General features: G+C 36.8%; 2 protein-coding genes across 4 annotated transcripts in view; both read right to left on the reverse strand.

Moving 5' to 3' along the window:
- The window catches only part of LOC132916564 (transcriptional protein SWT1), a 321,821-nt gene that overhangs the window by 242,939 nt on the left and 54,335 nt on the right, over positions 1 to 24,547 (reverse strand). The gene's annotated exons all lie outside the window — the stretch shown is intronic.
- LOC132916565 (uncharacterized) overlaps positions 1 to 24,547 on the reverse strand; it is a 54,827-nt gene that overhangs the window by 21,716 nt on the left and 8,564 nt on the right. For all 3 annotated transcript variants that reach the window (XM_060976669.1, XM_060976670.1, XM_060976667.1), the window contains one exon: positions 6,893 to 6,954. In XM_060976669.1, coding sequence (XP_060832652.1) covers positions 6,893 to 6,954 — 62 coding nt within the window. The remainder of the gene's footprint in view (positions 1 to 6,892; positions 6,955 to 24,547) is intronic.

Genomic DNA, 24,547 nt, shown 5'->3' on the forward strand with positions numbered 1-24,547 from the left:
CGACAAAAAGCCGATTAATAGACTATCGATCGGTAAGCGCCGGCGACAAAAACCGATTAATCGGCTTTCGATCGGTAAAGTGTTAAATGATATTCTGTTACAAGTGGCGGAGTGATTTTATCGTGGATCTTCAAATGTTTTAGCGGCGATGAAGCCATGAAAGATACTTTAAAGATTCAATGGATTTGGAACTGTGGAGAAGACATGGCGCGTTAAGAAAAGCTATGAATATGTACGCGTATTTTGTATATCTAATTTTTCTCCGGCATACTTCGATATAGAAATATATAGGTCAAACAGAAAATCGAATTTTTCCTGTAGAATTTTCCAGTACGTTTATGAATCCGTGATTCGATCGGAGAATCGACGGTCAGTCACGAATTCGGTTGTTTAGCGAGCTGGACTTTATGCACGTTCGCTTGTTTTATATTCCAAGCGGCGAATCTCATCTCGCTGTAAGCACAGGTGTACAGTAACATGTTTATGCGTGAACGTTACGAGCATCGAGGCATTTCCGTTGAACTTTCCACCTTTCTCGTTTTCGTCGACCTTTGCTGCAACACCGATTTTTGCTTCTGCCGCGACTCTCGAAGCAGTGGAAATGTCTGCGCGAGTGGAATTATGTCGGTTTTGTTCCACAATTTCCACGGATATCGAATCGACAAATTGTTAAACACTTGAAAATAGAGTGGATTTTTGATATCGGTGCTTCGGAAGGTTAATCAGAAATCGCGAAAGATTGAAAAATATTTCAGCAATATCTCATAATTTCATAAAGCAGTCTGCGGATATTTGTATCTTGAACGAAGACAAATATCGGTCTCGTGTCAAGATAGGGAAATAATATTGCGCAGCAAGTGATAAATAAATTGCCCGGGAAATATAAATTTTACTCGAAAGTTATTTGCTAGATTGTCATCCCTAAATATCTTCATCCGCGAAGAATATTTTTATCACTGGGTCATTTTTCATCCCGAAAAAATGTAATCTTATCGCAAATAAGCTACGTAAAGATGAAGCGCTTTTTACAACACTGAATATACAAATTCCTCGCTACCCAACATTCTATTTATCTCTGTGCAAAGCTTCAAACAAGATATAACTATAATTATAACTAGAGAAATTGCTACATATTTCGATAATTATCTCATGGGTAATATCGAATTAATATTAATATATCTGAGTAATATTTCAATAATTTCTACAAGTATCCTAATGGTTGCGAACAAAATCGTACATGTACCGCACAGAGTATCGAATCGATAGTTGAAATAGTTTTCATTCTACGAAACTCCAAAGCTATCGAATGCAATGCAACTCTCTTAACCGGACGTGGTGTAATCGTTTGCTGACTCAAACCCTATCGTGGCGACCTATACGCGATTCCGAGCAGGAGCTCGTCCAAATCGAGGTAGAGAAGGATCGTCTTATTTTTGGACACCTGAGCGACGCTCGTTCCATTGACCTTAAAAAGGTATCGCGATGGAACGCGACGTGGGTGGAAAAACCAAGCTGAACGCGGCCCACGCCGCGGATTTCGTTGTCGCCATCGACTGAAACAAGTCTCCGTATATAGGAACAAAAGCTGTCACGCGATCCAGATCTTAATTCACGATAGTCAGCTACGTACCACGATCTCGCCTTGCGCAGCTACTTGTTTAACGAAGAAACACGCGTTGTCGATTTTAATGCAATTTTTTTATGCAAATTGTAGTTGCTGAAGAAATAGGGACACGTTTCTTCTCGTTGGTAATTGTTCGTGTTAATTGCTAATTGTTGTATGTCTTGGAAAGTACAAGGTATAAAGAGAAATTTTATCGCCACTAAGATTTCCATTTGCAATTTTCTAAAGCTGAGCGATAAACTTTTTTTTCCGAAAGATTTTTTCTTTTCAAAGGATACGATATTCTATGAGAAAGCGTAATCATCGTACTATTTGCAATGTTCATGGTCGTTGATAATCATAAAGGTACGCACAATCGAAGAGAGTCGACCCACTGGAATGTTTTCTTTTTTTTTCTTTTTTTTTGTTAAAATATGATAATGTAGGAATTTTATTGGAAATTGAGTTTAATTGTAGGTGATTTTGATAGTTTAGAATTTTAATTTATTGTTGATTGGAACATGTCTTTCGTAACGTCATTTCAAACGATACGAAAATCTAATTAAAAAATATGTCGATACATTCTTCTTGCTCCTGCTCTATGAATTAGAATGTCAAATATCGTAGAATCGTTCTAACAAATATAATCACAGTTTAGAGTATCATTCCAAATTACAGTTACGACTTACCACAAGTCTAAACATGGAAGAAATTCTTCGTAAATCTCCACCTTGAAGGCTCTCAATCTTGAAAATGTATTATTACATTGTCGCATATTCCACAAGGAAATTCAAAGGAAAAAATTCTAATGAAAAGATGTATCAGCAAGTGCAGCAACGATTCCTGCTTTTCCCCTATTTCTGACTTAGATTTCTAAAATTCCTGCACGCGAACACGTTTAAAGGGAGAAGAGAGAAAGTGCGATTAATCGTAGCATCCGACGACGAGCTAGCTCGTCGGAAATCGATTTCCTTCGACGTTTAACGGGTCAGCCTTTACCACCGGGATCGTCATTTCCGCGAATATTTCCGCGCGCGTAATCGTAGCAGACGTCGTGTCGCTGGCTCGATTCGTTCCTCTTGAGGGAAAAAAAAGAAAAAAAAACGAGAATCCCCGCGAGAAACCTGGGAAAACAACGAAAAAAAAAAGAGAAAGAGAAAGAGAGAAAGTAGGGGAAAAAGTAGATGCAACGTATAGGAAAAGAAGGCGGTGGTAGGAGAGAAATAACGTGACACGAAAACCACGGTGCGATGGAATCGCGACGTATCCAACGAAACGGGGATTTAAAGTCCCGCGAGCGATTTGCGAGCTTGTCCACCGCGATTCTCTCCGTGTAAAACCGGGCACGCGCTTGGTTCACGCGACAAAGCAAGAGAAGAAAAATAACCAAGCTGCCAGCTCGAAGCCGCTTTACCTCCTTCAACGTGTAAATTGTATTCCAACAGAAAGCTCGACTGAAAGCTGGAAAATACCAGCGTTTAGGGATGATTGGAGGATGAGTTTCGTCAGAGTCGATCGATCTTTTCCTTTTCACGATATCTGATCTTTTATGATAGAAATATGTAGCTTTTCAATGATTTTACAGTATTTCAGAAATACGTAGATTCGATCAGACGAGGTTTATTATTGTTGCAATTAATTAAAAATTGTATTATCGATTATTACAACTACAAGGCGAAGATGATAAAAGGAAAACACTGCTATCTATCGCTCACCGTTTCGCGATGTTACATTGCTTTGTTCGTGTACGTTTGTAATAACGTAAATCCTTAGGGTGGGTAAAGATCGATTCTGGAAAATCGAGTTTGTTTCGGCAATAATTAAATTGAATACAATAACAGTTAATAACAAATCTACTGCAAATTTTATCTGAAAAATCGACCATCGATTTTCTAAGTCTCGTGATCTATTCTAATCGGCAAATGACCGCAGGTAAAACAAAACAAAGGTAAAAAATGTCGGTTGCTGGATAGTTTGAATTCTACAGAATTTACACGCATATGACTCCTTCTACCAGTAAAAACAAGTAATCAGACCCGCACTCTTTCCAAAGTATCTCTTTCCATCTTTGCGCGGTTGAATTCAACCAATGGAAAATTGTACCGTTTAGGGAAATTCGAAAGGTTGAGTCTCGTCGAAGCTATTCTTTTCGATGATGTCCGTTACTTTTTGGTTATTATTCTTTAACTGTCGACTAATTCTTTTCATCGACTGTCCGAATTTTCATTTGTTTCTTCTATTCGTGAATTTCTTGCGATTCGAGGAAAACCGTGAAGGAATTGGTTTTAAGCGTATGATCCATTCTATTTCATTGTTTCTATTGAAATATGTGTAATATTGTGTGCTACAGCAGATTAGCCGCGTAGTAGTGATACACGCATACGAGTATGAGTGTGTGTGGGAGTACGAGCGCACGCAGCGTTTCGTGAAACAGAAGAATGTAACTGTTCCGTACGCATAGTGATGAAAATATGGTGCAATGGGTATCTACGAATATCTTGTAAATCACATATTAAATAAAGATGAAACTACTATAATATCATTTCTACGTGTAATGTAAGTGTTCCTATACATTTATTTCGGCGACTAAGATCCACAATTGTCAACAAATTTCATAAATATTCCTATTCCATTCCAGTCGATTTCATAAATAAGTAATTAACTGTGCGAGTGTAGAACGTAAGAAAACTATATGTAACGCTGAATCACATAACGCTTGGTGGTAGCTGTGCATACGAAAGGCACTTTCATTTTCTGAAACAGCACGTCAGAAGGTGAATCGAAATAACGTGTCATTATACGACACAGCATAATTTCCACCTTTCCCAGAAACAACGATTTTTCCCGCGGTCGAAATCGTCTGGAAAAAATATCCTCGCATTTGTAATCGAGGATAGGAAACAATTCGAAGAAAATGAAGCACCGTGGCTATGATACTGTGCAACACTTGTTTACCATTGCCCTCTTAATGTTTCGTACGAATTAGCCGCTGTTACTCCAGTTTCCTCCGGGAAACATCAAATATTGACCAATTAGCCGTGTACCACCGTTACATCTTAAATTACCGTTGCACTCGCGGTGCAACGCAGAGAAATTATGGCGCGCTACGAAACACGCGTCTCGCCTAATTAGGAACAGTTGCCGGTTCTTATCGATCAGCCAGGGCTACGATAATTCGTCAGCGTAACGAATTTCGTGGCTCGAGACGAAACCCTCTGCAACATTCTTTTCGTTGAAGCCTGTAGCGTCGTTTTCGCGCGTTGCCAAGAGCCTCGATGCTATAGCTCGTTAACGTTTCGAGTAAACCGTTAAACTAGGCCAATATATATGAATAAATAAATATAAATATGTAGATAAAATTTCAGTTATGCTGCGGTTACCGGCCACCGCCGTGAAACGGTATTAATCTAGCTCAACCTGTAAATCGTTGATTTATCTTATTTTTTTTTATTTAGATTAAAGATGATTAATATCAATGAGGTAAGGTTAGGGCAGGCTATATAAAAATGCGACAGTTGCGTTACCGACCGAGGGCTATCGGATATTAATCTAAACCAATCTGTAACCCATTTATTTATATTACAAACAATTAACACCAATTAGTTAAGTTCGGATTGAACTATGTAGAAATGCGATCTTCTTTATATCGGAATAAAGTATAATGGAAATTAAATGTAATTAAAGCTTGTTGTGAATATCGTGGAAACTAAGACCGACAGACGGTAACATGTAAGTATTAACGTATGTACAATGTATAGGGAACAGTTGAATGGATCACCTTGACATGTTTCAAGGCCATCGAAATGGACAAAGAATCTTCGTTTCTAGGCAATTACCGAATAATATTAAATATTAGGTTTCTTTCGCCTTGTAAGAAAATAATAGATGTGCAGCATTTTTTGTTTTATATTATTTTAGCATTTATAATTTTTATAATTTAATTACAAATTATAGTCCTTTCGTAGAAATAATTTATTAATTTTTATAGATAGAAACCAATCTCAAATCGTCGATTTGAACTGAAATCATGTAAGATTTTAAAAGTCGAACAGACTTAATCATTAAACTTCTTCATTTAAAATTTATCTTAATTTACCATCAAGGTCGCAATCATCTTTATTAAGTTCACCTTTACAGTTTGTTCCGATAGAACTTTCCGATAGAATTTTAATTGAATTTTCATATTTGAATGTCTCGATTAACTTTAAGATTCCAATTTAAATAGAAACCTTTCTCGCAATAAGATACTGGAAAAAGGAAGAGTTACTTAATAAAAATTGAAAAGACGTGTATTTATTTACTGGACGCGGAACGAAACGTAACTGGTCCACGGTCCTTTGGTAGTAGAACACGAACCGAAAGGGAAATAATAAAAGCAGGGGATTAATGGACAACGAGTCGACCTGTCCAGGATTCTTATTATCTCGGCTCGTACGTCGTACATGACGTTATTAACAGCCGGCGCGATTCTAGTCCGTAGCACGGGCAACCTTCCAGCAAGCTGACTCTTAAAAACGGACGCTTAAACTGTGTTACGCGACAAACCTCTCGAACAAGCCACCCGTTTACTTAACACTGGAACTACCACACCACCAAATTGACTGGCTTTACAATTTTATTTTAAAATTCCTACTTCATGTTAAATTTCTTTCCCACAATGATGTAATGACTTTCGCAACGATAACTAAAAGAATAATATAATGAATTTTATTTTCTTTTTTATGTATTCAAATTGAAAATAATTTTGTATCAAGGCTACTTATAGCAATAGCAGTCAAAATGACTGATACTTATCAAAGTGTAAAAGGGTCCTGCAATCTGTTTATCGAACCCCAATTAATCAGTTTCCTCGTTTTGTACAACTTGCCACACGTTTTTAAAATTTTTACTGCGTATCCTTCGATATGACGATATCAGTTATCAGAAAAATTTCGGACCGATCGCTAGATCGCTAGATACTAACACTAAAAATACCACACCAGTGAAAATGACTGCTTCTACAATTTCATAAATATGTCAACCCTCATTTAGGGATTATAGGTCCAGATGGATTAATAATGCCAAAAATGTACTACATAACATGGAATTGCTTCTGTATGAAAGTAATAAATCAATAAATATACAAATATTCTATTATTGCGTATTTTTTAAAGATCAGTCATTTTCACTGATTTTGGTAGAAATATCTTCGTGTTAACTATCGGTAGTTCTAGTGTTAATTGTATACGTATAAGTGATACTTATCAAAGCTATGTACATATGTGTGTATCTATATGCACAAGTACTTACCTCGTCACTCTCTGCGTGGCACCACCCAAAACAGATCCTTCCTCCTTCAAGCCAGGATAGATCTGAAAGAGAATCGTTCGTGTTAAAGAAATTTCGAAGCAAACGGATATTCATAAGAATCTTTGTATATATAATCTGACAAACTGATATTACATATGGAGGCAAGTCGAAAACGTAGAATAGAGTTCGTCGATTTGAGGACTAGTTTTCGAAAAAATAACAAATCAAACACGTTAATTAAGAACTGCTTCGCAACACAGGTGTTCTATGTATTAGGTTGTCTGAAAAGTGTCTTTCTTCTACAGACACGTCTTTTACAGCGATGCATCTTTATACAAACATGAAACCTAATCTATCGAACGTTGTGATGTTTATTCTGATAGAACAAAATGGATTATACGTAATTCGATAAAATAATATAAAACGGAAAACGTGTATCCATTATTTCTTTATAAAACGAAAGAAACTTTTTGGGCGACCTGATACATACTTGGCAAATGTTGAAATTTCATTTTTTTCCATAGGAAACGAAGCGTCCTATAAACAAATTGTGTTCTACATTTTCCACTTGTTTCAGAAGCAGAACAAACCAAGTCTTATCCTTCAAATTCAACTCTATCCGAAACGAAGCAACATTTTTTGCAAAGAAATGTCACTCTACATCGTTAACTTGTCTTTTCATGTAGAATCGCCATGATTACTGAGATATCCTGAGATATAGGGATCTTCATAAAGTCAGGCCAACTTCCTGCGTACATCTCGTTGGAAGATGGTCGTTCCAAATTTTCTTTCGTTCGACTTGAGCGTGGCAGTAACACCGGCAGCTCGTGTAATTTTCTTCCGTGTCGTTGCGTTTGAAATATTTCTCGCTTGGATCAGCTCCTCCGAGCTTTTCCCATTTGCCGCGCGAGATTACACGAGCATCGGTTGTAACCAATCCGGCGCTATGCTCGATCGGCCCTTTAAAGGATCGGCAAGCGGCGCGCGTAGACAAGTCATTAACAACATGGAGAACCGATCGTGCCTGCTCCACAAGCCCACGGGAATCCGGAGCCAATTTACTACAAACATACGATGTCGAAGAAGGATCGGACGATCCATCTTCAGGAGTCGATTAAGCTAATTCGGCTTGCTTGACTCGCCGCCCCTCCTTAACGCGTCCCACGCAATGTGGTTTCACATTGTTATGGTGCAATTACGAGGAGACAAGGAGGAATTTTGTTTTCTATGAAACTGGCCTTTGTTCTAGAAATCATCATTTTGCAGATGAGAAAGAAATCGAATGGGAAGCTGAATGGGAAGATAATTAAACGAAAAATTGTAGGAAAATTTGTAGCGGCATTCGACAGCAAAACTTTCCAACGGTTTCTGTCCCATGGCTTGCTACATAAAGACACCCTATCTATGACCGGACGACGGTACAACTGTGGTTAGCGCCGTTGGTTACGAACGTCCAAGACCAGGTTCAAATCCCGGCATTCTTTGTCTGGCTTTTTCTCCACGAATCCTAAATGAGAAGAAGTCAACCAAGATGAAGACAAAAGTCTCGGCCTATACGGCAACAGCACACTATCACGACGACCCTATCCACCTCAAATTTAAATTATAAATTTATGTAGCTGCACTCGACAGTAAACTTTTCAACAGTTTTTGTCCCGTGGCTCGCTACACAAAGAACCTATTCTTCGGATAAGATGATTGCCAGATGTCGATACATCTTCACGGAATATTTTCAGCTAGCCTAAGGACCTGCTATTATAAATCTGAGGATTTATTTAGCTAAAGTTCTCCAATGATACAAACAGTCTTTCTCTTAGCAGTCTCTAAACCTATCACCTCCTACGGGAAGATACGAGAAATCTGCTTTTCTCACGTACGATGCTTCCCGCTAACGACTTTCTTTCAAGGGCAGTTAGCATCCCTTTCCAACCACCAACACAAAATTAGCCAATTAACAACAACATCCATTTCGCTCACTTTCCGAACCAAGGCTTTCCTCAACGAATCCGATGATCTCGCATCCTAAGACACACCCCAACACAGTTTTCCTTCGCGGCATCATCGTGACGGAAAATTAGTCGTTACATATCGGTCCGAAGCAATAGTTCGGTAGTTCGTAATAATTGATCGGAGTTCCTCGGACCCCTGCTGTTCAACATCTACACTGCAGATTTACCAACTTCGACAGAGATAACCACAGCGACATTTGCTGACGATACAACCTTATTAGCCTCGCACTCAGACCCGACAATTCCTCCTCTACTCTCCAGCGAGGCCTCGACTCTATGGAAGAGGGGTTCCACAAATGGCGCTTCAAAGTCAATGAAAACAAATCCAGTCATATAACTTTCACGCTACGAAAACGAACTTGCCCACAGGTGACGATAAACAATATACCTATACCAGATAAAGAGTCAGTTAGATATCTGGGCATAATTCTGGACAGAAGATTGACATGGAAACAACATATCTTAGATAAATCCAAACAACTCAAAGCAAAATTTAAAAAATTCTACTGGCTCATCGGCCGAAGTTCCAACTTAAACACGCAAAGTAAAATTACATTATACAAGGCCATATTAAAACCTGTTTGGACCTATGGAATCCAACTATGGGGAACAGCAAGTAATTCCAACATAGAAATTCTTCAACGATTCCAATCGAAAACCTTAAGATCCGTAATAGATGCACCTTGGTACGTCACCAACGAGACGATACATCACGACCTCAAGATACCCACAGTCAAAGAAGAATTACCCAAATTCAGCAATAGACACAGCACAAGAGTTAACAACCACCAGAACCCTCTAATTACTCAACTACTCGAAACGTCGGGACAGATCCGCAGGCTAAAAAGAAATTATACCTTAGACCTAAGCACTAGATTCAAGAAGAATCAAACATACTATAAACACTTATTAACCATGTCATAGTACCACGCCAGATAAATTTACTTAAAATTCTCTACGAGAATTGATTGTAAATTAAACGCAAATAAAAAAAAGAAGGAGTTCCTCGGCATTTTAGACAATCATCATCCGAGCTTATATCGCGCATCGAAACGCATCGACCAGAAGTCGAACATCGACAGAATCGCGAATCGTGAGCCGCTACTAATAATAATCGCGAACCGCTAACATAACAATTGCGAGTTCTATGCATCGTGTACACAGAGAATATATTATAATAAATATCTATTATTAAATATATCCGAGTGATTCTTCAGTACCTATCACGACCTACCCACCTCATTTACTTTTGAAATAATGTTTAAATTATAAAGAAGTTATATAAGAACCTCAAGTTATTATGTACGTTACATTGATTTTTTGTACGACGCATGTACGAATTTCCCCAAAGTACATTTTTATTTATCTTCCGATTCTAACTCTTATCACTTTATTATTATACCGAAGAATTTTAATATGATATCCTGCTCTTCGTCGTGGGTTTCGAATTGCACCGATACGATCGTGATAGTTGGCGTCTCGTATAATGAAATTCCAAACTGTTCTATGCGATGCACACGATGCATACACGTAAAAGTTTCCTGAGCCACTCTAAAAAAAATACAAACGAATCCTACAACTAAAGAGAGAATGGAGAAACACGCGTGTCTCGGGTAAACCTACGAACGTTACGGAATATGTCTCCTATCGTTGAGAATAGCACACCGAGCAGGAACATCACAGTTGAAAAATCAGGCTCAACGTCAAAGAGAGAGAAACTACGGACGAAGTTTGCCAAAATCAGGGACTAAAAACACAGAAATAAAAAAAGAGCCGGACAAGGGAAATTCGCTAGATTTTTCACGTTACAAACGTACGAGCATGATGAGAATCGCTGGAATGGTGGAATTTCGCGACAGTTACAACGGGACTACTTTAAAATTTAAATGATCCGTGTCCGTGTCCGTCAATGCCACCTGTAAGTCCAATTTAATTTGGTGCAGCCCTCTGTCCTGGAACAAGCGTCGCTCGGAGATTTAATTTTTCCACGTTTGTCAGAGGCACAGTTGGCTGGCGCACGCGTGTGAAGGAATCAATTTTTGCGGGACAATGCCCGGAATTATATTCATACCGTGGCGTAGCCTGGTCGGGCTGAATATTTCAAAGTCCCGCGCTATCGGCAATAACCGTATCTTTTACGCAACGTCGACGCTGAACTATCGAGCTGCTTTCCCGTTTTTATGGGCCACGATCGACTTTACGATCGGCTTGCCGGCCGAAATCGAAACGACCGAATTGTTGTTATTAACACCAAGTTTCCAGATGAAATTTATAATATGACTAATTTTCGATGAAATTTATAATTCGATATTTCTAGAGAAAGTCGATAATTCGATAATATTTTCAATAGTTGACAGCTTTACAACGACAAGGAAGCGATTACGATGTTCGAATTGTATTTTATTGGACGAGAAAGAAAGGCATTGTATCGCGTGAGCCAGTTCCATCAACTCCACTTTGTATGAAATTTCAGATCTACTCGTATAAACTTTTTTAAATTACAAATTTTTTTTGCAGACAGAAATACTTTTCCCGTGAGATCCACCGTCAAATTCGTCCAAATTGTATTCTTTAAATTAATTTTTAATTAATTGAGTAATCGATATGGACGTTTATGTATTGCCACGTTATTTATTTAAAACGTAGACACTGAAATGTAAGATGTTAACAAGCGAGAATTTCCTGAAGATTTGTAGAATTCAGCAAATAAAAGACAATGCTTATACGACAGGAAATATCTAGGAAACGTATGATTTTGTCAAATTGGAAAATTACAGTTCGAATAACGAAAATCGGAAATAATTCACTGGGAAGAGAAAAAAAAAGGGTCAATTGGAAGTGCACGAGAACTAAATTCAAAGAACAACAGAACCACAGAATTCGAAGTACACACGAAGCACTTTCTATTCCAGAGCTGTTCAACAACTGTAACACGTATTTCAAAAAGCTACAGTCTACCGAGCATGTCTCCTCGATTGCCTCTCTTGCCAGTTTGAAACCGGAAGATTCTACTTGCAGCCGCGTGCACAGGAAGACAGTGGCAGAATGGAGTTGCGTTTGATCCCTCTCGACGATCCTGTCGCAAGCAATTGTGCAATCACTACGACTCACGCAGCTGAGTTGCACGAGTTGCATAATTCCCCTTTGTATCTGCGCGACCACGAAAACACAATTACTCGAAAAGCGGTGCCTGTGTCGATCTTAACAGTACACCACGTCGTATCAGAGATCGACCTCTAGAAATATTTTCACCTAATGATCGTGTATAGTGCTGACAGCAGAAGCTAAATAGCTTTTGTTCTTTACGGAGTTACAAACGCTCGTCCAATGTTGAAAATTTAGTTTCATTTAGTTTAATCTAGTTTGCTTTGCTTTGGTTTAGTTTACCTTGTTCTACGTACGTGCAATATGTATCTTGAGATTTAATGGTTTGATGATTTTCACGATAGAACCGGTTAATTTTCACGGAGTAACAGGTTGCAGGATTTTTCTCTGCTTTATACCGAATTCTTGGTAATAAAAGATAATTGTAAATAAAAAGGTGGAATAGGAATTGGTTGGATCTTTTCATACGTAATTTCTGGTTATTAAAGTTTGCAAAGGAACATTGAGAATTGTTAAATCCGATGTTGCGAAGGTGATTTTAATGTTTCATGGGAGAAAATATTTCGCTTCAGAGACAGCTAAAATTCTGGATTTTTAAAAAATTCCAAGAAATTAATCGCTTAATTAATAATTCTATTATATTATAATAACACATTTGTTAAATCAGATGTTTGAAATTTTGTTAAGATTCTGAGGGGAAGAAATTCAGAAGTGAGATGTCTCTTAGACAAACAAAATAACATGCATCTTCGATTACAAAGAATCATTTTCACAATGCATATGAATAATGGCAGTAATTTAGGAGTAAAAGTTTGTAAAAACTTCCCTTGCAACCCTGCGCGCCACATAATCGACCGTTTTATGCGCCTCTAGGAATTGTACACGTGTCGTTTCCGCGCGGTTTACATTGCAAATTCGTCTCGGAGAAGTCGTGTTACAGTCGACACGTTGCCCGATGCGAAAGTTATCCCGGTGATTAAATTACAGCGTCAGTTGTCTGCAGAATCAAGCGTATTGTTTCGATACTTCAACCAGAAATTGCTATCAGACAGGAGTGTAACTTGTTATCAGATTTTAATAAAAATCTACTAACTTGGGGCTTGATCAAATACGATTAAAATTACGATTTTGTCGTATCAACGATGTTAAAAAACATATCACATTCTAATAAAAATCCACTGTCTTGATATTTTACCAATTACAATGTTCGCTATATCTTCGTCAGAAAATGAAATTCTTTCCTATTCACGAAAGAAGATATTTTAAAATCGATATGAAATGGAGCAAAATTACTATTATTAGTAGAATAGAAGAAACGAGAAAAATCGGGATGGTGGTAGAGGGAGGGACAATAAAATTGATAAGCAGCTCCGCGGGACTAACGTCGAACGTTTATGGTTGACGATCCGATGGTATGGGGTTATTTCTTCCAGACGTGGCATTGTACAGACACTCGATGCCGAACGTCGAATTCCACCAACGATATTCCACGTTTTACTTTAGCCACCGCGATACTACACGTTTTCCAACTGAGAAACTGACAGTACTTTCAGGCGGCGCGTTTGAAGGAATTCGCGTTCCAGCCGATGCCTGAGAAAACTACTTACACGACAGAACGTTCAGAAGCGATAAGTCGCTGGCCCGTAAAACTTTATTATTTAGCAGGAAGCGCGAAAGAAATTGTAAAACAAGCAGGTAACAGGGCGATAGCCGTGAAATCATGGATGCACATCGAAAAAATTGAACTTTCGTCCCGCTAGTATTATGTTGAACACTAGAACTACTAGTATTTGAGATGTAACTATCTCTACCAAAGTCAACCAAAATGACTAATCTTTAAAAAATACGTAATAGTAGGATATTTCTATATTTATTGATCTATTCTTATCTTATAAAAGGAACTCCATGTTCTGATATCGTAAAAACTATATAATAACAATAAGTACAATAGTGAAGAATATTCAGTACCAAAACCTTTGGTAACAAGAATATTAAAATAAATTTCCAGTGGTAAATATAAGAAGTATAATATAATAATATAATAATGAGCGTAATAGAATAAATAGAATACAAATATAACTTAAATTATTAGGTACAAAATTTATCATTCATCACATTTCTTACAAACGTAAACCTTCTTCTACGTGCATTTTCAGCATACATATTTTTTATAAAGATTGCAACTGATGGTGATCTTATTATTATTACAGTACCCTATCTGACACCATTTGCGTGAATAAGGTGAGTTCTTTGACGTACTTTGGATCTCAGATGCTCTATGTTCTATCCGTGATTTTTTATTGTCAGCGGCAAGTTCATTTGCTAATTGAAACATAAAATCTTTTCTGGATAACTGCTCACCTATGGTTTCCTTATATAAAATCCAGGCATTTATGCCAGCTAAATCTAAAATATTAATATTATTCTTAGTACGAATTAGCGGCAAAAGAGAAACCTAAAATGTAACTTGCTTCTTCGTATCGCCCTTTTTTGTTTCCGTTCTTCCTTCCCTAATGTTAATTTTAATATCTTACGAATTATAATCAATTACAATTAAAAAGGAAAAAAATTGAAAAGGAAGAAAAATTATTATTACTTTTTTGATATATCCAATTGTATAAAGTAAAAGTAGAAACTTGTTGATGTTGGAATCATTGCTTGAAATTACCTTTGTCATTACCACCTAATGACAAAATCCGCAATCACTTAGTTGCCAACCCAATACATGTATATGAGCATCAAGAGTGAGATCAGAGTTCAATTTTCTCGGTTTCAATTACATTAATTCACCCATTTGAATTGCATTAATTCAGGCAATGATTCCAACATCAACAAGTTCCTACTTTTACTTTATACAATTGGATATATCCAAAAAGTAATAATAATTTTTCTTCCTTTTCAATTTTCTTCCTCTTCAATGATAATTACCATCTAATGACAAAATCCGCAATCACTTAGTTGCCAACCCAATATATTTAAGAATATTTCTGATATTTAACGTTTTCTGGAATAGAACTGTGGACGTGATCAGATTAGTGTGGCAGAATGTTGTTAGCGGATGATCGACTTTGTATCGTTCTGATAATTTGGTTCAAGTTGATACTTTTATATTTGGTGGAAGTGGAGTTTGAAAATTTATAGAAACTCGAAGGTTGAATTGAAATTTCATTTGAAATCAGTTTGAGATCAAATTGAGGTCACATTGAGATTTCATAGTTTTAATAATTGCAGCAATGAAGATGAGAATCTTAAAGTCTGAAATGAATTGCCGGTGTCGTGTATGTAATAAAAGTGGCAAAGTCGAATTTCTACGACATAAAAACATAATTCAACGATATTAGCAGTAGATTTACAGTTAAAAACCATTCCTTGGGATCATTATTAAATACGACAAGACGATTCGACCAATTTCCAGAAAATATACCATTCAATTACTATGCAATTGTGTTTAGAAGAATACTGATTTATCAACATCTTCGCGTAAATTGCATTTGTCACGTGAGCAAATTCAGCATGCTGTTTGCTGGAATAATAAGACAGACTTCCTTGAATAGAAACGATGAATTTATGTCTCAAATTTATCTCATTTCCTCCGGTGAACCACTGTTGTTCCAAGTCACGTACTTGTTGCAAATAGAGAACGTAACACTGTGACGTGTTGTCGACGGTTGAAAAGCAATTTTATTATTAAGCCGACGCGAGAAGACTATTACCGGCTATATATAAAGCTTGCTTTACGTAATCTTTGCTCAATAAAAGAATCATTACTTCCTGATGCAATTTTAATTCACGTGCAAAACGAACACCGATTGGTCGATATGATATTGGTTGATAAAATTCGAGAAAATTTTCAAGATTTCTTTAGAAATACACGCGTGTTATTTCGCAAAGACACGTTACGATTTAAATGAAATAAAATTTAATGCAACGTGAAAGGCATTCGTCGAAATCGCAAATATAATGATCACGATTCGTCGTTGATCAATGATCGATACAATTAATATAGAAACATATGAAGTAAATGGAAGAAATTGTTGGAGACAGCTTAAGAAAAACACTCGTGATTTCGTGAATTTCTTACGATGTTAACAAATATATTAAACGTGTAAATTGGTAGAAAATGGCAGTAATTTCGCATCGTTCGTACGCATCGAGCGTTATCAGTCACGGTTCTTTTTCGATGGCTTGGATTTGATCAATAAACTAGATATTCCAATACAAACATGTTAAGTAAATGGAGGATATTTTTCAAGACACAATCGTAAAGATACGCACGTTCGTCGCTTTATTAACGATAGCTGTGTTTCGTCTTCACTGAGCTTCGTTCCATCTGCGCATAAATTGCACTTACATTTGATTGAAGAATAATTAGCAACATAGGAATGCAAATTTGAAAGCAATCTGAAATGCATTTGTTTTTATCAGTTTCTAATTCCATAATTATGCAAATTTCCGCTCAAGCAAATAATCACCGTAGAAGACGAACGATTTTCTGTGTCTACTTTCTACCTACAAAGTTTTGAATCAAAATCAATCGATCTGAAATCCATTTGTCTTTCAGAACGTTCAATTGCACGATTATAAAAACTTCTGACTAAAATATGACCCGTTTAATGGATTAAAAGAGATTGAAAAATACAGCCACCACAGAGGAACGAGAATTTTTCGTTACATTTTTAAATCCCAACTGGGAAACGTTGAAGGAAAAATGGACGTATCAGTGGCGTGTTAGCGACAGAAGAAGAAAAGGGAAGAGAAACGATCGGTCGTAAGTTTCTCGCGCTTATTACCGGCGAACACGAGCATTGCGTAAACACGTACGCCACGTATTTCTGAAGAGGTGAGCAACGCTGTTCGTTTTGCGCCAGAAGGTCGCAACGGTGTATCTTTTTAATGCAGAACAGACTGTGACGTCTATTTACGTTGAAGCTCGTTTCAACGAGCACGTTGAAATTTTCCTACCGCGGAATATCAAGGATATTCACTGTATTAAGTGTATATACTCTTGCTCGACGTGATATTGCTAGTAGCCAGACTGATACACGCTGAAGAAACTTTCGCAAGAAAACGATCGTTTTTCACTGGGTTTCTTTTTTCTTCCTCTTGTAACCAATGACAGACACGTCTTCATTTTTATTCCATTTAATCGTTCGATGCAGTTTACTTATCGTTCGTTTCATCGATCGTTCGATTTATTTTCCCTGTTGACGCAGAGTTTGGGAAAATTCACGCGCCAATTTTGTACATAATAAAGCTTAAATCATAGTAATTATCTTGTGTTTACGTTAAATACGAGAACATTTTAGAACTTGAAGCAGAAATTTCGTCGGGTAATAATAACGATAATAAATTTTGAATCATTAGCCGAAAATTCTACTCGATGGGATTGCCCAAGATTCGGTTTCTCTCAGCCTCGAATTTCCTACGATCTCAACGCTGCTTTCCTGAAAGGATTCCTGTGTCGCCTACTTTTCGCTGACGTGTCCACCAAGAAACGTGGGTGATGCCCATTTTTGGTCCACCACACGTTCCATGCCTCGATATGATATCATAAACAGACCTTCTATTGTACTTCCCTGTTCAGATCCGCCAAAAGTTAACGCGTTGATGTCTTTGCTATTTTTCTCTTTTTTTTTTTCTTTCTTTCTACCATAAGTAATAAAATTAAAAAGAAAATAGCAGGTGATTGTTAAAAGGCATTTAGGAAGATTTGAAGCATCGTTCAGAGTAGAACGGAAAGAACAACAGGGGATCAATAAAACGGAAATTAGGGCAAACTACCGTATGCCAACAGTTAAACGCAGGGAAATTCGAAGGAAGGTTGAACGTGATTTAGCTGATACCTTTTCAAAGGCATCGTGTACAAAGTAACGTGCGGTGGCTTTGCCACGGGTCATTGAGCTTCAAACGAAACTACGTGACTTTGCCACAGACAAACCCATCGATGATTTTCGAACTCGGAGAACGTCATCTCGAACCTACACAACCAATTTATGCATTTATTCAACGCGTCAAATAGCTATTTCCTCTAAACAATTTCCTTACTGTTAGCACTAGCGATTTAACTACGATACAGTTTAAAGCCCATTTGAAAATACACGTAGAAATTACAAAAGATTTATCTCACAATTCTACAATTATATAATTTTCACGCATTTATCGCGCAAGTATATATCTGACAGAAATGACAAAATTATTCAAGTAACCAATTACCCATTTATTAATAAACACTTGCATAATTAATTACATATTTATTTTATTACATATTATTATTATTATTAAATATATAACACTTACATAATTAATACGTCTATTAATGTTGTATATTGGTTGTTTGCTAAATAGGACAATAAATATCTTGCAATTTCTACGCACATCTTCAGATTAGTTTGCAATTTGACTAACACAATCATAACAGTTGTTACAGTGTTAATAAAATTCTAAACACACGCGCGCGCCATATGAACATAAAAGTTTTCTACGATTAAGTGTTGAAATACTTATACGAACCAGCTGCTCTACAAACATGTGTCGGCAAAGAAACACCAGATTCGAATTATTGTCGTGCACATTCTAAATATTATGACATTCGTGGCTCGTATAATTCCACAGATATCAAAGTCGGTGGCCAGATGTCGAACGTTAAGCAACGATATTTACGATCCCAATTGACACTGCGATACGAACCTATCAATGTTCTGCTAATGAATCGAAAGAGGTCGGATCTCGATAGACCTGGCGAGCGTGACGAGGACGCGATCCTGTTCTCCGCCAATATTATTTCTCAAGGATATAGGAACATCGAACGTGAATCACGAGATGATGTCAGTGAATCGTTCAAATCGATGATTTATAGTTAAACATTCTGTGTTTTATTGGTGTTTTAGTTTTGCGAAATCATAACTGTCGAGAAAGCAAATGGGAAAGTTTTGGTCTTTAAACGTTTGCGATAAAATCAGATTGTATGTTTCTTGTTACACTTAATCGTGTGATTAATTCTCCATACTTTGACTGCTGGAGTTTCTCTGAAGTTTATTCGAAAAGTCGATAAAACATGTTGAGAATATAAATACGAAACGTTGTTCGATGTAAAATGTGTTTGATTAAGTGCTGAAAGATTTCACCAATTTCTTTCGCAAGTGTTTGATATTTTCTTCATTTTTTTTACGAGATTTTTCTGACACTGTTTCTTCTTCCATACAGATTCTACGATTTTTCTTTTCTTCTTTTTTTTTATTTAGTGGATTATTTACGATCAATTCTTATACAGAATTTTAAGTAAATTTTTTTGGCGTGGTACTGTAACTTGGATTATAAAAGTTCATAGTGTGTTTGATTCTAGTTGAATCTAATGCTTCAATCTCTACGATTTTTGAGAACAAATTTTGCAGAAATCGAAGCGTATATGTATTTTGCAACGTTAGAATAAAAAGTAATTTTGTTTAAACAATATAAGTTTTTCTAGTTTAACGTACTTCTATGAGGCATTTATTGTGCTCATTAAGCTTTTATCATATTGACAAAACGGTATATAAATTATTTCATTCACATTTTTGCAAAGCTCCATTACGCGATTCTTATTTGATCCTCAAACATCAACAAATAACGAACGTTCTATTCTGATTCTAAGAAAATTTTCCTTGAATTTAGCATCGAAATCTACCAGCAGTAAGCTCAAGGAAACTCGAAAATTGAAGAAAAAAACGTAGATTCCAAGACGACAACTGAAGCAGACTTCCGAGTCCCCTAAGGAATTCAAAAATTACAATCATTCAGAGGGATTTTAAAATAAACTCTTCTACTCTGATCGATGTAACGCAAAGTTGAAAAAGTGGAACACGAGGTCCTCAACCGGGGACCAGAAATTTCGACTTGCCATTTCTTCTTTCACCTGCCTGAAGCGACCTGCCTGAGTTCGAGTATACATACAGCATGTTTCAGAAAATTAGTGAGAAAAATTCACGTGCAAGTAATGCTCTTCGAAATAAGCAAAAAGGACGTAACAAAAATACATGCAAATATCAACGAATACCCACGTTTCGGAATTATAAGATTTTCATCAGAAAAATGGACATCTCCTACTTGGAGATGTTACACGCAGGCTGCGGATGTTTATGCAAAATCAAATCTCTGTGATCACAGATAATAAAAAAATGGAACCTAAGCAGAAATTCATTGTACTCTAAATATCGTAATGAGTGTTACACTTTGGGTATTCGATATATTTTTGCATTTTATATAAAATATTCCCAAATTTTCCATAAATGCATAAAAATCCGCAGTTTATTAATGACATTTACTATTATTACTAATTATATTTATTAAGACTGTTTTGTTTGTTTCGACGAGCGATACGTGGCGGAAAAATTTAGCACAAAATTCCTGAAACATCCTGTATAGAGAAGCGTGAATCAGCAAACGTATGAAGCATAGTACGACGTTTCTTACGCGTAATCGGTGTGTACGCAAGGTGCGAATCTCGGCCACGATAAGAAAATGTAGCCGAGGACCGGAAACGGGCGCAGCCGGAAGCGACCATCGACGTTTGTATATTTCAAGCAATGTGAACTGGTGCTCCGTTGAGATAACGGGAATTAAACGCGAATGAGATAATATCAAGTCTTGGCGAAACTGTTAATCATCAATGAATAAATCACATTGTCCTCTGTCGTATCGTTTCTTTCGAGATTCCGACTTTTCCGAATTCTGTTGCTTTCCAGGTCGGACAAGGGAAACGATTTCTATTGAATTGTTAAATTGCGAGATTGAAGAATTGAACTCCCTGAATAAAATAAAAAGACGCGTGTGCAGGACGTACGAATTTCAGCTACGTTTTTCTTCTAAGTAGAATCGCATCTCTTTATACGTTGGTCGATGTATGAAATTATCAAGTTGCTCGTTAAGAAGATTCAAAAGCAACCTGCCACTTTTATTTCTACGAAGAAGCATTGCAACTCTCGCAAGTACTATTTCGAAGAAAAAAGAATGAAAAGGAAAGTTGGCAGCGCAACTTGCAGCGGAAAAAATTCCCAACTGTGTAAAAAATAATCAAATTCATGGCTGAAAGTAAAGTAAGATTTCATACTTCTTTTAAAGTACATTTGCCAGAGACAATTAATGCGAAACGTGGAACGTGAGAACGCGGAAAATTCATCGGGAGCGGGGTGACGCGAGTAAAAACTAGCAAACTTTGCTTGGCGTCACGAACGAAGAAGAGAAAAAAATTGGCCAATAAACACGCGCCGGCCTCGATTTTTCCTCCTTGGTCGTCTGTTGTTGCGCAACCGTAAATCCTTGACGAGCCCGCGTTTTCTCATTTAGCAAAGCCAACTTACCGCTTCGCGTCTAATTGATCCTTCACAGATAACCAACACCAACTTGTTGCAACGATCTATCGATCACCTCTTTTCGTCGATATTCCCTATATTTTCTTCTTCCTTTTTTCTCTTCTTCTTCCTCTTTTTATCATTCAGCTTAGAAGGATTTTAAGCTTAACGCTGTTTGTTCAGCGAGAAAATATTTAGTTGCCTTCCGGATCGATCCTTTCGTTTCTGTAAATGTTTTCTTTGTCGTAGTAAATAGTAGAAGAATGTTTCTTAGCGTTTGTTTGAGGACAAACCCAGTTGACTGCGACGTTTTAGGTTGATCAGTTGAAGAATAGTAATTTGTGAAGAGAGTGTAAGATTGGAATTTGGAGAAGTTCTCCTGTGTATTTTTATTTTAAACTTAAAATTTAAAAATGTAAAACCTTGCAAAGGATTTATAAAATGTCGTGAGTAAAAGAAGCTAAGTATTATAATATTTTATAATTAAAACAAATCTCTATTTAGATTTCATATACTTGGATCACTTAATCGTATGACTATAAATTATAGGATTGAGATATTATTTGTGAAATTTGTAGAAATATTTGAGAAAAACCCAAAGACGATGTACTTTTCGTTTACCAATTAACATGAATCACTTCTCTCGATTCTTTTCGATTATTTGGCGGAAAAATCTAGAGATTCTAATTAACAAAAATCACCTATACGTTGGCGTGTTACATTTGTAAACTTGTAAATCACTTTCTAAGAATAACATTTTGCTCCTGTAATAGGAAATTGCTTTATTTGTTTCTATTTTACTGCTCATGCAAAATTACGGTGACCTGCTTCGCAGAGAGGTAAAACAAAGCTGGAGAAATATCAGGCAAACAATGCTATCGTAATGGGAGTTTAACGTTTTCCAAGGGAAAGTAATTAGCAAATATCGCGAGTAGGTAACTCGAGGCGTGCATTACGTGGACCTTAAACGATGAGATATTCTGCCTGTCGCGATCAAAAGACACATTGTCCTCGTAGTTAGCGCGCTTCCTTTCGTTTGCCGATGAGGTTTTCGCTCATCGTCAATTTCCAGGCTCTCACTATACTCTGGTACTCTCATTGTTTTATTTATTTTATTCATTTATGAAAATGAATAAAACATAAGTAAAATGTTAATGGATTTCAACGAAGAATAGATTTTTCTTGATGGCGCTTAAAACAACAATTTAAGAAATAAGAAAGTCCGTCTAAATTTATAATAGCTGCTTCGAGATTAGTTAACTAATGGAAATTTGAAATTAAAATGAATCTTTTCATATACGTGTTTAGAACTACTCGTTGGAAAAAGAATAATATAAAATTACAAGGCGAATGGTATTACTCTCGGAAACTGTAAAATCACAGACACATCGGTAAACAATAGTTACAAATCTCCAGATATCAAAATATTTTCGTGGAGTTTGCATCTTGCGTCGAGCAACAGACGGATAAATTACAAACAAATATTTGTAACTGTTAAGTAATTTCCGATCGAACGATCGAAACGAAGGACAAATATTTACGTAAACGAAGGAAATAGATTCGAAGCGGGACTAAATTAAAATTCTGATTCAAAAATTCTTCTGGAGAGTCGGATGTTCTAATTCATAGCAAAGAGACGAGGAAGAATCGATCCGGGAAAGCGGATAAAAACGAGTTATCATTATTATTCGTGGTACAGTGTGCACGCATACGATTCGCGGCAAAAAGAAACTGCGAACGGAAAGCGATTCAATCGAAACGAGTCGCGCGTGAAACAGCCACTGGACTGTGTAAAACGTACACGAATTGTATTTCACGTAACCACTGCGAGAAAAGAGGCATTTCGTTCTAGCAATCGGAAAAATAACGAAATAGATCGATAATGGAAGAATGATCATCGGTACGTTATGCATGCGAGAGTGAAAAGAGAAAAAAGTAGAGAAAAACGAATGCTTTTTCTTGGAGCTCCGAATCAAAGCGTTACACAGGCTATAATTACATAATAAGTTTTTGTTCAGACATCCACTGTGCGTTGTATACGTTTCACGATCGATTATGCAACAAGGATGAACCGTTACGCTCATTGGTTCGTTAACGTGCTCGTTATTTCTGCATTAAAGTCTTAATCGTTAATATGTAAATTATACAGTGTAAAGTGCACTGATCGTCGAATGTAAAGATAACCGTAATTAACGTTTTCACGCTTTACATGTTAAGGAGTTAAATTTAGAATTGTTTTTGAAGAATTTTTCAGCCGTTTTTTAGAAAACGATATTAGAAATAATAATAACGATTGAAATGAGTGGCTTCGTTTCTAAATTCCAGTTTAATTTTGGATCATTCTAAGGAGAATTATGTACTTTTTATACTCAGAATTGTGTACATGAGTATAAGCGAAATTTGCGTTATACATTTTCTCTGTACCAAACGCTCGTCTATTGTGGAACATACAATTATATCATTCGCTCATTTCTCTTGTCGATTATAATTCAATTTTACAGTAGATCTACAGCGTTTTCTCTCCTGTTTTACTCTTTAAACTTCCTTTTTTCTGTCACCATAGATATGCATATAGTAAAGTTTTTAGGATCCCTAGACATAGTAGTTGAACTTGATTTCAAAGTGTCCAAAACTTCTCTCTCTAGAAATAATATTACCAGATTCATATACATGCTAATAACGCAATTACTTAGAATACAACGATTGCATCTTCCATTCCTATCTGAGAATTCTACTTCTTACCAAACCTTACTTCTACTTTTTACCTTTTTGCTTCTGACATATGAACACGATCCATTCATGCCAAGAATATTCAATGTGCAGCTTCTTTTTTACAGAATAATTACTACCATCTCCACCCTAGATCTTCTCACAATAATGACGCATTTCCGGCAAAATTCTCTTCGCCAGAAACTTCAGTAGCCACTTCGAGCCACTAGAATCGCCTTCACACATTTTACACGTCCAATCGCAATCGCTGATGAAAATAAATTTCCAAGCACGAGCGTATTGAGACTAATCGAGTTTGGTTCGGCTGACGCGAAATAGAAGAAGCTCGCCTGGTCTCGTTCGCGGTGGTATTACTTTAAGGGAGCCATGAAAATTTGATTCGACAGTGGAAACTTGAGCGTTTGCTCGGTTAACGCGGAGCACACGATCGCTGTTGATTCACGATGGGCAAGCTTCTATCGCGTTTAATAACTTTATCGTCCGGT

The sequence above is a fragment of the Bombus pascuorum genome, chromosome 2 (assembly GCF_905332965.1).
Source record: "Bombus pascuorum chromosome 2, iyBomPasc1.1, whole genome shotgun sequence".
Lineage (NCBI taxonomy): Eukaryota > Metazoa > Arthropoda > Insecta > Hymenoptera > Apidae > Bombus > Bombus pascuorum.